Here is a 15,717-nt window from a genome sequence, read left to right on the forward strand (position 1 = left end):
GCTCTTAAATATAGACAGAGACAAACATGCATTTGTTCTAAAAATGGAAATAAAATACACATTTAAAGATTTGGAACGTTTTCGTTGTTTAAGTATACTGTGTTAAAAAGGTGTATGTATTTTTCTGTTCTACTTAGTAAGGTTAAACTGAGGAATCTAACTTTCCACGCTGAAAGGGACTTATCACTGACAAAATGAATGTCGGTTTTCTGTTTTTGGTGGTGTTCTTGTATTTTTGACAGCTATACTTGCAGTTTTGAGAAGTTTTTGTCACTTCAGTTTGAATGAGCTGGTTGCTGAGTTAAAATTGAGAAAAGCAATTGCAGAAGTGCCCACCCTGGCAGGTGCGAAAACTTAGAGGTTCTCTTTTCTTACATGTTTTCCCTTTCCTTGTGAATAAAGAGTAAGGCAGGAATGGCTGAGATGCATGAATCCCAAAGGCCAGGTAATTAGAAAAAGGTAACTTCATAACACAAATGATAAATAAGACTGCTTTCATTTGCTGACTTTGCTTCTAAATGAGGAAAGGCCCAATCAACAGGTTGTTCTTTTTCATCTGCTTTTTGTAAAATACTTCCTCTGAATTTTAAAATTCTTGGCGTTTTAATAGAGTTCTGTTTCATTATTTCTTTGCGTCAGGGCATTTCTGATTCCATCAAAAATCAGCTATACAAAAATTACAACTTCAGACAATAGGAAATCATATTTCAATGTCAAAAACCTCCTGAAGTGCGTAAACTATATTATTATTTTTTAAATAACTCCAGAGTAGCTGGAACAGAAGGAGGCGGAAAGCTGCCTGAGACTTTTTTCTTGAAGGCCCAGTGATCTGCAACTGGAGTCAGATTTTTAGGGTCAGGTCACAGCCCCATTTCTTGTGTGTGTGTCTTACAGTATCTTGTGTCACCTGTGTGCTCTCCACTGAGAATAACTTGTGTGTTTTGGCTGCGTAAATACTACAATTTCTTTTGAGAGAAGTGAAGATGGAGATAAATTATTTAAGAGTTTTCTCACTCTGAGGAGAAGAATCGTATGATTATTTATTATGAGATTAAATCTTGCTGCCAAATGTGCCTGATACTTTCCCCATCTTGAAGGATCAACTGACGGAAAGAAGTTATCAATTAGTACAAACCCTACCGTTTATTTCATGTGAAAAGGGAAACCTAGGCAGAGGTACTGTTTAGCAGTCTAGCTGGTCATGAACTCAGAATTAGAGGAAATTCAGTCTAAGGATGAGTACATGTTTTGTATATCACTTACAGAGCAAGTTCTGTGTTCTGTTTTGCTTATTTGAGAGCAGTGCTGTTGTTCTCAGGGTACGTGGCATAACACCGTGTTTACACTAATAAAAGTATTCCATTGCAACATGCTGTTGAAGCTTTTATGGAGTGATTCCAAATCTGTTTTGTGGGGAAAAACAAACAAACACCTGGGTAGTACTGTTTTTTGTTTTTGTTTTTTACACTTAAAACTGCCTGGGGTAGAACATTAAAATACAGTTAAAAGTTGAAGCCATGGTGATATATGATATGAAGAGTTCTACTGTGGTGCAGTTTTCAAGATTGTTACCTTCAAGTTTAACAGCTGTAGGACAAACTCAGCTTCTGCATTTCTAGAGGTTTGTGACCCCTCCTGCTGTTACAGTAAAGAGTGGTGTTTTTTTTGTTAATTAACAAAACAAACAAACAATGCCAACAAAAAACAAGTAGGTGACTTTTTGTATACTTAGGAAGTATACAAAATACAACTTTTTTTTTTTTTCAGTTTTGGTCCTCGTCATACAATTTTTTGAGTTTTCTGATTACTGTAGTGCATGAGCTTTGTTTTTGAAATACAGCTTACACTCTGCTTAAGGGTTCCTAGGAAAATTGTGATTTCTCAAAAATATAAACAAATTATTTTCTATGGCAAACCTTTTTTGCCAGTTATTATCTCAAATTGCTTGACAAGCAAGAGAAGTTACTTTAATGGGTGAAAAAAAATAAGTTTTGCAGAAAAAACTGATTTTTTCCTATGTAATACGGCGTTTTCAAATACGTGGAAAAGATGATGCTGATGATTACAGTCAGCTTGGAATTTATCATGAAGTTTACTGTTTAGAGTTCAAAGCCAGTAGTACTCTGAGCATGCTTCTACTTCAATAAATGCACTTAATTTAAATGCATCCAGACATTTTTCTGCGTAACTACATAAGACAGGAGATAAACTTGTCTTTATAGTGACCAAATTGTGAGCCTTTCTTTTGGTCTAATGTGGTAAATTGTAGCCTTGCTTTCTCAAAAGAATTTGAAGGTATTAGTTAGCCAAATCTCAGTGACTGCCAGTCAGACCTCTTTTCCTTTGAAGATTTCATCAGGCATCTCTTTTGCATGTCCCCAGAATGTATGCATCTCTGAAGCCATGGGCTTTTATTTCTTTATCATTAGAAATAAGGAGGACTTCATTTCTTTAAAACACAAGTTTCCAGTTTTTAGTGAGTGGGTGAAGTATTGATGGGACATAACACTTGCCTGGAATGATGATCATTCACTCCTCTCTTCTCCTCTTTTGTGGTTCCCTTTACGTTGAATCTTGTAAAACTCGCTCCTGCATTCGTTATTTGCTTTAGCATCTCCTTTCTCCTTTTAGTTAATTCCTTGCTCTTTTCTGTATATTTATTTGCCTGTTGCACAACTAAGAATAATCCTGGCCCAAAGCCCTCTATCAGACAAAAGTGAATTCTTTGAAATAACTTTTTTCACATCTGGATTGGAAAATTGTGAGAAGTATGTCTATGTTGCTGATAGAATTTCATCCTCCTGGAAATGGCTTATTTCAGCTGTAACTTATTATCCAATATTTGCTGAAACCAAAAATATAGTATAATGAAGTCTGGCTGACGCTTTCAGTTTTTCCACATGGTGTGCTAATCTGGAAATTGTTTTGGTATACTGGGGATTTGGATGGAGAAGATAACAAGGAGTTTTTAGAGAAGTCGGCCTTAGTTGTGACTTACACTACTATTGAAAGTTTATTGGTATTGTAGCTGATTATTTAATGCACTCATTTTCTTCTTGGATGTGACTATAATTTATTTTGGAATTATATTTTTTATTATTGCTTACATTTCTTGCTCATGACAAGAAATGCTAAAACGCTTTGTTTAATTCCCTCACCCCCACCACTCTTCATGAGTTGACTCTTTTGGACGGTATCCATTTTTTTGTGTATTGTAATTCTCATTTGTATGAGGATTTTTTTTTTATCTCTCTCATGGAAGTTGAACCTATATCCTTCATACAGGAGGAACCAGACCCTGAGAGTTGCCATGTGAACAGCTCTTTGTCTATTCCTACTTCTTACTTGCGTAGTGTTTTAGTCCTTTGGACTTTACATGTTTTTCCACTTCACAGACTGAATTTACAGTGAATACTTGTATACTTTTTGCCATTATGTGTGTTCAATAACCTCCTTAATACTTACTACCCTTTTCTTGGCAGAATTATTTTTGTACAGGCTATCTAAAATGACATGACCCGGCATATCAAGCGAATTAGTTAGTCCCATCTGTTTGGGTACTGACAGCAGCATATGGAGGGAGGCCTTTGTCCGGCTGCATTCCTCTCAGCCCAAAAAAAGACCCTGACAAACAGGAGTGACTCCAGTGGAGAGTCGCCAGGTTGGTCAAGGTCCTGGAGCAGTGGATGTACGAGCAGAAGCTGAGAGAGCAGGGTTTGTTCAGCATGGAGGAAAGGAGGCGAAGGGAATCTAATTGCAGTCTTTACTGCCAGGGAAAGAACCCTGGGAAAATGCCTTGCTCGATGCAGCCTAGGATGGTATTTTGGTCTTAGTGGATGAGTTTTCTTGGCATCCTATAACCATTTTGTCATGTACTAATAAGGACAGATCTTTCTCATTTCTGCAGGTGTTTGTGATAAAATACTGTTTTTGTACTCAGGATGGCCAGTTATTCTCATATAAGTATGATGTATCTGGTATCAAATATTCGATCATCGTACTTCTTGATGAGATGGCAGTGTAGGAGAAAAGTTCTTCAGTCTCAGTAGACGAGCCCAAAGCTTTTTAGAACCGAATTGGTTTGTGTGTGAGATCTGTGGTGTTACTTGGTTTGTTCACTCATATTTATACTGAATGTGTTAGTGATGCACTGTAACTGTGTCATCTTCAAATTCCAGTAAAATGTTCCTATGCCCAGCGGACTTGGTCTCTAAAATGGAGAAAGCAACAGAAGGCCACATCGAGCCATGGTTTTCCAAGTGCATGTTTGCACGCATATGGGTTTTGCCCTGTTAACTAGCTTGAGATTTTCAGATAGGTTGCATTGCGTTATGCTAAATGCTATTGAATTTCTTATCTGAGCCCTAAACCAGGAAGTAAAATTTTTGAAGCCTGGATAGGCTTACAGTGAAAAACTGCTTTCAGGTAAAGGTAAAGCAAAAACCCAACTACAGCAAAAAGCCTTAAGGGCAAACTGATGCATCTTAAAGCAACTGAAAAGAACTCCATTTTAAATTTGATGGTCTCTACTTAGAAACTATCTTAACATAACTTAAGAATGTTTTTATTGAACTGTAATGTAAAGCCTTGAAATTCACTCTGAGATGCACCTGGAGCATGTTGTGGCTAGCAGGAGCCTTCTGAAATTCATGGACATGGAGCAGCATTCTTGGTTTGATTTTCAAATTTCTTTAGGGTTATCAGAAATCATATCCACCTATCACCAAACAAATTTCTCTCACAAATTCATGACTTGTGTTAATGTTTTTTTTTAATAACAATTGATAGATTACAAATAGTGAACAAATTTATCTTTTGCAAAAATGAACTCTTGGTTTTGTAGTAGGGCAATAAAAACTTAATTTGGCTTAAATGCATTCTTTTTTTTTTTTTTTTAACAGATTATGGAAGAAACAAATACACAGATTGCTTGGCCATCAAAATTGAAGATCGGAGCAAAATCGAAAAAAGGTATTTTGTTTCATTCTTCGTATTTTTATTGGGTGGGACCAACTCTTAAAGAAGTAAAGCCATGGAACAAGCAGTTTTGTCTTTAGAGTCGCCGTATCAGTAGTGGGCATCTGAAGCTTTTATTTCAATCTTCTATTTTGGAGTATTTCTTCCTGAATTTATCTCAACTTTGTATAGATACCTGATGTAGAAATCCATTTTAAGTAACTTGTGCTTCTGCAGGTATGTTGTCAACACTGATGAACATATTGTCTTTAGCATGCCAGCTTTCTACTGTGTAATTTTCCATACCATCTGAATGGCTTCTGTATTTTATGGTAGCCAAAGCTAGTTATTTTTCCTGATAATACTGTATATTAGTGGGTATTCTGTTATTTTTCTTTTTTGTTTTGTTTTATAGAGTAAAAGATGTGTTAGTGAAGCCCAGTTAGAACAATGCATACTGTTTCTGTTCCTGACAGCAACAGTCTGTATGCTTCTTTGTTTTCTTAATGAAACTGAAGCAGAGTGTTTCCTTACCAATGGCTGGTATTACCTGTTTGAAATGATGCCTCTTCTCAAAGTACAGGCTATTCGTATGTATCGATTATATCATCTGGAAGATCTTTCTGAAATAAGCATTCTAGTTCTGTTCTTAAAGGTTGTGACTGAATGAAATTAGTACTTAATTCCTCAGCTGCAGAAAAAAATGAAACAGGGTATGTTTTCCAACATTTCACATATTTTTGTTCAGGCTGATACATATTAAAACCCCAAAAGGTGGAGTTCAAATAATTCCTTTGTATGTTTTATTTAGAATGTAGTGAAAATGTGGGCTAACCTTTGTAAGTGAAGAAGGTCTTCAGAAAAGTGCAGGATTAATAACATGGAGTATAATGAGATTTGGTCTCAGAGGTACTTTCCCACATGCTATTGAAGTACAAATTTTCCACCTGTACAGGAAAAAAAAACACATGAGAGGGGAAAATGGGGGAAGAATTCAGACTGGAAAAAATGCAGGTATCATATGTATATATTCAAATGTGGAACTAATGTTTGTAGGAGGGTGAGAGTAGCAGGTCTTTGTGCAATCCTGTGGTCTACTGCCTACTGTGCTATGAATCAAAACACAGCTAAAGCTCCTCAGGAAACTGAGGCAGGAGAGGTGTATGGGTTTTTATTTTTTATTTTTTATTTTTTGAAGTGGGTAAAAGAAGAAATAAAGCAGTACTTGTATTTGCTTTCTTTCCAAGTTAAATGATCCTAGTTCTGAAGCTGAAAAGTATCTGTGAAGAGAGCTAAGAGGTGGCTGGCTGGAATGCTGGGTTGGTAATTAGAGATGCACATTATGTAAATTAATCTTTTTTGGTGATCTCAAAGAGAAAATGCTAGATTGTAGATGAAGCTCTGTAAATACACGGGATGAATTTGAAGACCAAGGGTAATAAAATAGCTAAAAGATATGAGATGATAAATTTAAAAAAATTGGGGGGGAGAGTGGGGGAAGAAATGCATAGTACAGTAGGGCACGCTGAGTGCATCTGTAATAGGAGCGAATATCTTGGAAAGTCTTCATGCCAAAATATACTTTAGATAGTGATGGGCTGCAAATGAGGAGGCGTTTTTGTAATATGCTGAACTATTAAAAAAGAAAGTTTCATATCTCTGTGGACTGCAGGGTGGCTCTTGAGTTCAGATTTTACTCTCTGGCTGGCTTTGCCGAGGGAAGTTGGGTATATTCACCTAAAATAGTGAATTACAGTTTGTGTGCAAAGAATCCCTTAACCTAAAGGTTCCCATTTCTTGTGAAATACGATGTAGTTTATATATTCTGTTTACATTTGGTGTCAATTGTTTGCAGTTGTCTAACTTTACATTTGTGGACGCAGCAGCTGTTTATATGGGGAGAATACTCTCAAGTGTTTAACATACTTGAGCTTTGCTTAATGGCACTTTGTGATGGAGAGGGGAGTCTGACACAAGGAACTGGACAGCCGGCTGTGGAGTTGAACTCTGAGCACACGCTGTCTCCCCATCTCCTGGGCTGCCAGTTGAGTGCCTGGTAAGCAGCTGGTGGAGAAGCAGTTCCTGATGCACAATGTTGTAAACCAGTCGTATACTGCACGTTATCATAATCAAATTAAACTTCTTTAGGTAAAGTTTAGCTGTATGAATAAATACAAAATATAGCTTGCCCGCAGTATCAGTAGTATCACACATCAAAAAATGATGATTCTTAAAGGAAGAAAGCCATTAGGAAGAAAACCATTAGGAAGACCTCTCTGTACATGCTCTTTGTGTCATGCTATCGAGTCTACTGTGAAGTGTTTAGGGCTTTATGTAATGCTCTTCTCGCTGTTGTCAGTTTTTAATTTGATGTTGATACTATTTCAGGAAGGACAGCTTACATATTTTCTTTCTAATTACTGCACATAAATTGAGATTTGTAGACAAGCTGTGCATCAGAACGGTCAGTCAGGATCTGAAGATTATGTTCTGTACAAGCCCCTGAATCTTTTTCTGATCCCTTGAGGAGAAATTTGCTGTGATGAAGCTGAAGCATTCAGAGTAGTGACCTCTAAGTTGCTAAACTTTATTCTTTCATATTTACTACAACTTTTAAATTAATGGTTGTGAAATAACCATGTAGAGTATTGTAATGGGGATTTAACTCAAACTTAATAAGTGTTTTCATAAAATTTTGAATTGAAAAATGCCAATGTCTGCACTTACCATATGCAGATTTTAAACAATTTGCTGATTAAAATTTGTTTTAATATGAAATTGCAAAAATAGACCTTTACAAAGACTAGGATTCACAAATCAATTATCAACTCTCAATAGTTTCATGAAGGCCAAAACAGGAATTTCCTGGCTTTAATGAATACCAGATGTTGCAGTCTTGCTCGGGTGATGAGGGTGAAGTATTTTGAAATGTGTGTTTAGAAAACACACAAACAGATAAAAGTCTTCCAATAGCATCTTTAAGAAAGCCATTTGTTCAGGTTCACGAGGAGATTCCATACCATTAGGGCTTTAGAGGGGGAACAACTTGAAACACTCTGTAATGCCCAGTCCCTCTCTGGAACAACCAGAACTGACGCCCTGAGCTGTGCACCTCTGCTTTTACGTGGGGGGGTGCAAGAGGTGGAGTTCAGGGCATGCCAGCAGCTGATGTTCTGGAGGCTTCAGATCTTCCAGCATTCTGTGAATTCATGGTCAAACAGACAAACAGGGTTTTTTCTATTTTCCCCCTTACTATCACTGTTGTTGTTTTTTCTCTGGTATGGTTAATGTTGCCTAGGAATGCTTGTATTTAAAAGATTTATTCAGTAGTACAAAAGTTCACAGCAGGGTGTATTTAGCTACAGCTAAGAGTTGAGATTTCATGTGTGTTCATGTTTCTTCATTCCTCCTTTAGATGTTGTTCCTCTCGGTATAGGTGTGCCTTTATTTTCAACAGCTGTAAAGAAGCCGGGGGGACATCGTGTGCTGAGAACATGGGCAGCCCTGCAGTAACGCTTGGCCAACAATTGGCCTAAGAAATCACTGCAGCTCATGGGAACTTAGTGGCACTAGGCAGGAATAAATTCAGAGAGTTAGAGCAGGGAAAATTTGGAGAGATTAAAAGAGGTGGTAAAGGGAACTGCAAATTACACTGAGCTTACAGAACAGGGATATAATTGTGAGTCTCTAAACCTCTGAAAATGATTAAAAAACAAAACTACTAAACATGGAGGATTGGCTTGCATATCAGCAGTTCAGCATTTTACTTGCCATCTTTTAGTGTCACACGTGCAGGCACTTCATAATTTAAGCATGTTCCGTGGAGAAATTACCTCATTTCTTTAATACACAAATGCAACCCTGACCATTTCAGCTCCCAATATCGGGACTGAGCTGAATCCCCAGCTCACACAAAAGAGAGAGAGGCTGCTGTTCCCAAATGGAAATGTCAGTGAAACACATGGCATAAAACTGTACAACACCTCAGCATTGTTTTTTTCTAGTGTATTTATGAACGCAGATGAAATGTATTGAATGGTCATGTTCAAACCCAGTATTTTAGGGTGAAGTGCAAGTGGGAGAGTTGATAACCCCCATACAGCACCATAACCTCTTCCAGTGTGTGCAGAAGTCATATTCCTGTGGATGGAAAAACGAGTCAAGGACTGAGTCCTGCCCAGGATCCCAGAGATGCGGTCAGGCAAGCGGCTGCTGCTGTTCATTCTCAGGTAGCAAGTTGCCTGCTTGCAGATGATGCTTTCTTACAAGCATGGGTCTGATCTGCTCAGAAGAAAAACGAGTGCAGGTTAGTCAGGAAGCTTTAAGTTGTGTGTTATCTGTCGCATCTCTACTGTAGATGACTGATGCTCCTTTTGCATGTGGCCTGTGGTGGCCATGCAGCATTGCCTTCCCTCCCACACTGCCCACGTCTAATTTGACCACTGTGTGGGATCTCTGTGGTGACCACAGCGATGTCGTGTGAAAACAGAAAGCTCTTGTTTGGTGACAAAAACTTGAGGAGGAGGAGGGGACCCTCTGTGTCACTCAAAATGATGTTTGCCTAGTTTAGGCTGCAGGTACTTGAGCTCACTGCTGGTGCACAGGAGAAGAGCCACTTACTGGACTGACTAATTGTCTCCTTCCTCTAAAAACGATATACCCCAGTGAAGTGTCTGCCAGGACATAGTCATCAAATAATATTTATGAGGCAGCAGGTGAGAAATTTTGAGTACTGTGAAATGTTTGTGGTATAAAAAAGTGGTCTGGGACCCTTTCAGCAAGAGTTCCTCGTGTTGATGTTACTTGATAATAAATGGAAGCATTAGATAAACAAATAGGTTTTCCGACTTCCAGTGATCACTGAGGATGCTGGAATACTACAAGCACATAGTGTGTGCTACGAGGTAAAATGCCCATCTCTTGTCAATGCTGGGGGGCTTGGTGTGCTTCGGGGGCTGGCACGTCTGCGAAGTGCAGTTCTATAATCTGAAATTTCCCCTAAGAACTAAGTCAAGTCTGAATTTAGTCTAACAAGCATAAAAGTAACTAAAAATGACCTAATAGTTTAGGCTATTTACTTCTGTGTTGTTTAACTACTGATGTTGGAAACTGTAGGCTGTTTCCTGCAGTTTGGCAGCTACACCACTGACCTTGCAGTTCAAATCTGTACTCTGCGCTATATATGTGCGTGCTATGCCCGGTAGGATTGCTTTATTCTTAAAGTCTAGAGTGTTTTCCTATTCTCAGGCTTTATTTGTGTATGTTATTCCTACTTACTGTTATTTATAGCCATAACGTAGCTTTTTCATATATGTTTTCCTTAAATGACTTTGTTACTCTGGGCTAAAGAGAGGTTAGATACTCTTTTTTTCGTAGCACATATGTACTATGATCTGCTTTACTTTTTAACCAAAATTAGAATAAAATTAGAACATGTACCTGTGTGTTCCTATCAGTAGCTGCTGCATTCTGTACGGTGTCATAAGAACACTTCTAAAAGCGTTCCTAGAAATGAATGGTGAGGATGAATTCCTTCACTTTGTTTGTTGTTCTTCTAAGTATAGAAAACTGTTATTTCACAAAACAACTGGAAAAATCTCTAACTTATTTTGCTGCTCTCTTAAGAGTAGGTGATGTCAAGCCAGCCTTGCTGTGCATGAACCTCTTGGCTGTTTGTCCAGCATGTAGTGAGTTACTCAGTTCTTCATGGAGAATATGAATCTAGTCTGGAAAGTTAATACAAATGTGTGTATGTAAACAGAAGAAAATAAGCATCTATCTTCACTGAATATGGGCAGTGAGTTCACAGTGTTCACAGGCGACATAGATTTAGACAGTTTGTGGCCTCAATCTGAAATTATGTACGTTTCAAATAAGTTTTTCTTCATCATGTATGTTCTACTTGGCAAATGGAGATTCAAATCTCAGGATGGGAGGAGAGAAAGGGGAATTTACAGCTGCGTATGAACCTGAGCTGCAACATCAGGGCATACTTCTCAGTAGAAATTTGATTATATATTTCAGAGATGGTTCAAGTTGTGTAAAAACATGTTCTGACAAAGGCTACATTTCCTAATTACACTTGATACCATCTTAATTCTTTGAAGATAACAGTGGATCCTGCTACTTTCGTAGAGATTTTGCCCATGTAAACTGTGTTAATGGTCTTTAAGTGCATAAGCACTTCAAACTTTGTCACAGAATTTCGGTAATTTCTTTCCGTTCTAAAATGAGTCTTTTCACTTGTAACCCTCCATAATCTCTGAAACTCCAGAAAAACAACTTGGTGAATAATGGGGAAACAAAGCTTCATGGGCTGGAATTGCTTATATACTTGTCAGTATGCAGCTATCTAGCTGACTTATCAGACTGTGAAGATTATTTTTAAGTTTGAAGACTAACTTACTGTAAAAGCAGTTTACAGTTTGTTTCTGTAAGTGTGGTAATGCATTCTTTGAATTTTATTTCACATTTGAATCTTATATGCTGAGCCCATCCCCACTGCACAAGGTGTGATACTGCATCACAGGACTGCCAAATACTTCAGACTGTTATTTTTGCTGCGTTAACCAGTCTGAAGTAACAGTAATTTTTCATAGTTTTGGTCAGCTTTTGTTCCTGACCTACTTTGACCTCACTGTGTGCTGCTTCTGGTTAAAATAATTCTAGTTTCTGCTGTTCTCAGAATAAGGCAAAGCAAAACAAACGGACAGTGCAAGAAGGGAGAACATGGGATACAATCAACTCATTTTCCTGCCTAAAATTTTATGCTATGAAGAGCCACGTAATTAGTTCAGAGCTTTGCTTTATGCTAATTTATTTTAGTCAGACCCTCGTTGACCTGCAGTGGTGTTACTGAGCTTTTGAGGATGTGCTCTGTCGTCTCTGACTAGAGCTGTCAAGTGATGCAGATCTCGCATGAACAGAAAGCAGCCAGACCTCTGTGAGGTGCTTAGATGCTGAAGTGCTCGAAACCAAAGGTAACTTCTGGAGCAGTTCATGTTCAAGGTACCATTTTCTGTTGTCTCAGCATTGATTCCAGTGTAGATGAACGTGAGCATGGGTTCAAATGACAACATGCCCTACTGCATGTTGTACAAGGTCTGCAGAGATCCCAGCCTGGACCCTGCCTGCAGGCACATCGGTGCTGCCCAGAGGAGCATGGCTGTGGAGGAGGTTTTCCCCTCAGGCAGGAACCATTTCAGTCAGAAACAAGAGGGAGACAGAGCTGTTTTCACAGCTGTGGAACAGCACGGTTGTGGTCTTCTCTTGCTTTCTTGCGTGCCTGACCGTGCCTCTGTGTCTCCACAGCTACCTGCCAGGCAGCTCAGCCCACCAGCCTGGTGCACCCCGTGCCAAATCCTCCTGCTGGAGAGGGGGGTCAAGGCTGCTGCTTTATTGATGTCTCTGCCCTTTTGTCACAGATCGGTCTTTAAAGCTGTTCAGTTCTGGTTCCCAAGGTATAAAATGTAGGCCTGACTTCATACCAGTTCAGCAGAGGTTTTCTTAAAAATCTTGGCATTTAAATGTCTTTTCCTTGCTGGTCCCCATGACAACAGGCTTGGCTGTTCCACGCCAGCTCTGCTGTGGACTGTGCATGCCACAAAATTCCTGTACGGCTTTTCTTGACCTCTTCAAAAACATGTAAACGGTTCGTTCTGATCTGGAGTTGTTCAGGTGATAACTTCTTATGGAAGTAGATATTAAAGATGGTAAAATTTTTAAGTAACTGTAACTCCTAACTTTTAAGTAGTATGCATGAGAAGCTAACGAATTCCACAATGGTGTGTTTCTACGTACTGCAGGCCATCATGTCAGGAGGTGAAAGATGCCCTGTAATGTTTCTTGAAAATGCTAACAAGGCTTCTTGAGGTGAAAAAATGATCACTTCTTGTACCTGCAATTATTTGATAAAACGATGTTTCACTCAGATGTGGTACATAATCTGGGAAACAAATTTTTTTAAAGTTTGTGCTTGACTGTTCTATAGCAGAACTATTTGGCATTTCCATGTAGATAAAAGTTAATTTGGTCCATGTGGCATCTGCTAGCTTGTAACTCCAATCGTCTGAAGTGCTTAAAATTAGTTTCTGATTTGATTTTGCTCTGATATAAATCAAGTATGCACAACCAAAATAAATATGGTTGCAAAAATACTTTAATAGTCTGCATCTTCGTGATAATTGTCATAATACAGAATGATGGTCGGGTAATTCCTATCAATCATGCATAAATACATGCATATATAATTAGGGCTTCAGAATGCATCTCTGGAAGATGCTGCAGTCATCAATTAGTTGTAATGCTGTAGCTGTATGCTATCTGCTTTTTTAACTAACTATTACTGCTCATTAATATATTTCTTTCTTTTGTGAAGGGATTATCCACAGTTTTTAGGATTTTTCCCATAAGAGCAAATTAACCCTGAAAGTGTGAAACATCACTTGAAGCCCACAGTATGTTTTTGTTTTGTTTGAGCACATACTTTATCTTGGATTTGACTGGGAAAGCTTTGAGAAAGCAAGTGTTGTGTTTCACTTCGAGCTGTAACTCCCTCCTGCTTCCATGTGTTTAAACCATAAGGATTCAGAAGGTTCCAAACAAATCTAATGTTATTTTATGCAGATGTTTGACACTAATATGAAATTTGATGTAAGCCTAGTTAAAGATGCTAATTTTAAAAGATTGCTTATGCGTTAGGCTTTGGTCAGTGAATGGCAATGCTGTGTTAGGTTAGTAAACAAGATGCAAATGGTTGCATTTTGATTTGGATCAAAAATGGCTTGAGTGGAAGAGGATAGACCTGAAAACAGCTTTCAAGAGCATGGAGAAAATACTGCACACAGCAGATATCAAGTTGAAGAACTTGTCAGACACTTACATTAATTAAATATATACATATATCTCCATACGAATTTTACTAGGGAGTCAGAGCACTACCTTTATATCATCTGAAGGAATAATGTTAAATATACAGTATTTGGTGTCTGAAAAAAAAATCCCCATGTTTTTTAGTGTTTTCAGTTTTGTACTACTGTTGATGTGTAGTTGCCATCCTGAGAGCAATCCTCCCCAGCCAGTGTCTCAGCTGATGTTCAGGCTTTCCTGCTGCCCGTGGGAGCTGGAGGTAGGGTTGGTGGCCCTGCTCCCCTCTTCAAACTTGTGCAACCCCTGTAGACTGTCTAGAACCAAAACCTAAATGAGTATCATCCATTTTTTGCAGATCTTATTTTATTATAAATTCTTTTTTTTTAAATTGCTTTGATTTCAAACATTCTTTACATTTTAGATTCTAAATATAGCCCGAGGCTGTGCCAAAGACCAAGTGCAAACACACAAAACCATCATTGATAGAAACTCTGTTTAATGACTTCCTCTGGAAACTAATTTGAATCATATGACTTTTCTGGAATAAGCAATAGGAGGGAATATCTGAAAACTAACTACAGCATGAAATGGCTTTCTGACTTCTAAGCTTTTGATCTGAACAAACTTAACTTTGTATAAACTGTGCGAGTCATTTGATTTCTTGGTTTTTGAGCAAGACTAACATTTCCTGTAAAACAACTCAAATCCAAAGAGAGCAAAATCCAGGGCATAAATAGTGTTCTTGGGATAAATACTGTTTTTCCAGATTTTTAGCAGTTCAGAAATAATTGTTTTGGTAAGTGTTTGTCATGAGCTGTGGTAGGCTGCAATTCTGGCTGTGTGGCTGCAACTGCAGCTGGCGAATTGGTGTGGTTCACCCAGGGAGACCCCTACAGCCTGCCAACATTGATCGACCACAGCTAGTCACTGAGGGCTGCTGGCTATGTGTCCTCCCGACAGTAACTCACGGGAAGGGAAAAGGTAAATAACGTCTTGGTAACAGGAGGGAAGCTGTAGGAATGGAAAAAGTTGGGGATGAAGTGGAACACGAAGGGAGAGACACAGAAAAGAAATGGGAGGCTGATGGAGGCACTGAAGAAAGAGGCGGAGAGATGGAGGTGTGGGTCAGCAAAGGAGGTGCAGGAAACATGAGGGCAGAGTGGGAGTCTTTAAAAAAAAAAAAATAATAAAAATCAGGCTTAAATGAGGTCAGGTTCAGCTCTGAAATTTCTGTGAGCAAAGTATCATGGAGAAAAGGTGGTAAACAGCAGTGTATCGGTGCAGACTTCCATTACTATCTTAAACTGCTGATTAGGTATCTAGCATGTCGCTTTTCTCCTATCTGGTATCTTTATGCAGCTTTGATAAAGATGTAGCTAGCTGACTACAATTTCAGTTAGTTAAAGATTTAACAGATGTCTTGACTTATATCAAAACTTATGTATGATGTAAAATATGGGGAACACAAAGCATGCTTCTAATCTGAGGGAGTTGAGGATATTGGTGCTTTCTGCTAAAGGTCGCAAAACAGAATTGGAATGTGTGCAAGTGAAATAAGACAGCAATAAAAAGGATTCAATTTGAGCGCAACTGTCATCCAGTTTATTAGATTTGTGTCCAGTGCAATGTCAAATAACGTAAACTGCTTGGTTTTGTAACTCTGGAGGAGAATAATAGCCAGTAAAATAAGCTGAGAGAATATTGAGATTTGAGAAAATGCAAGCTGTCTTCTGGAACTTGCTTAAAATACTGCTGTGCCAAACTGTTCACATCGAGTTTTTTAGCAATAAATTTTTTGAATTATGCTCAACTCTACATGTGCAAAATACATGCATGTGTATATTTCTTTCCCCCTTTCTTATTATAATTGGAGTGAAAATGTGAGCGCTGTTA

At 38.4% G+C, this 15,717-nt stretch overlaps 1 protein-coding gene across 2 annotated transcripts in view; it reads left to right on the plus strand.

Moving 5' to 3' along the window:
- BICC1 (BicC family RNA binding protein 1) overlaps positions 1–15,717 on the plus strand; it is a 97,629-nt gene that overhangs the window by 41,261 nt on the left and 40,651 nt on the right. For both annotated transcript variants that reach the window (XM_084525651.1, XM_084525650.1), the window contains exon 3: positions 4,902–4,971. In XM_084525651.1, the coding sequence (XP_084381777.1) occupies positions 4,902–4,971 (70 nt within the window). The remainder of the gene's footprint in view (positions 1–4,901; positions 4,972–15,717) is intronic.

Source organism: Aythya ferina (genome assembly GCF_964211825.1).
Source record: "Aythya ferina genome assembly, chromosome: 7".
NCBI lineage: Eukaryota > Metazoa > Chordata > Aves > Anseriformes > Anatidae > Aythya > Aythya ferina.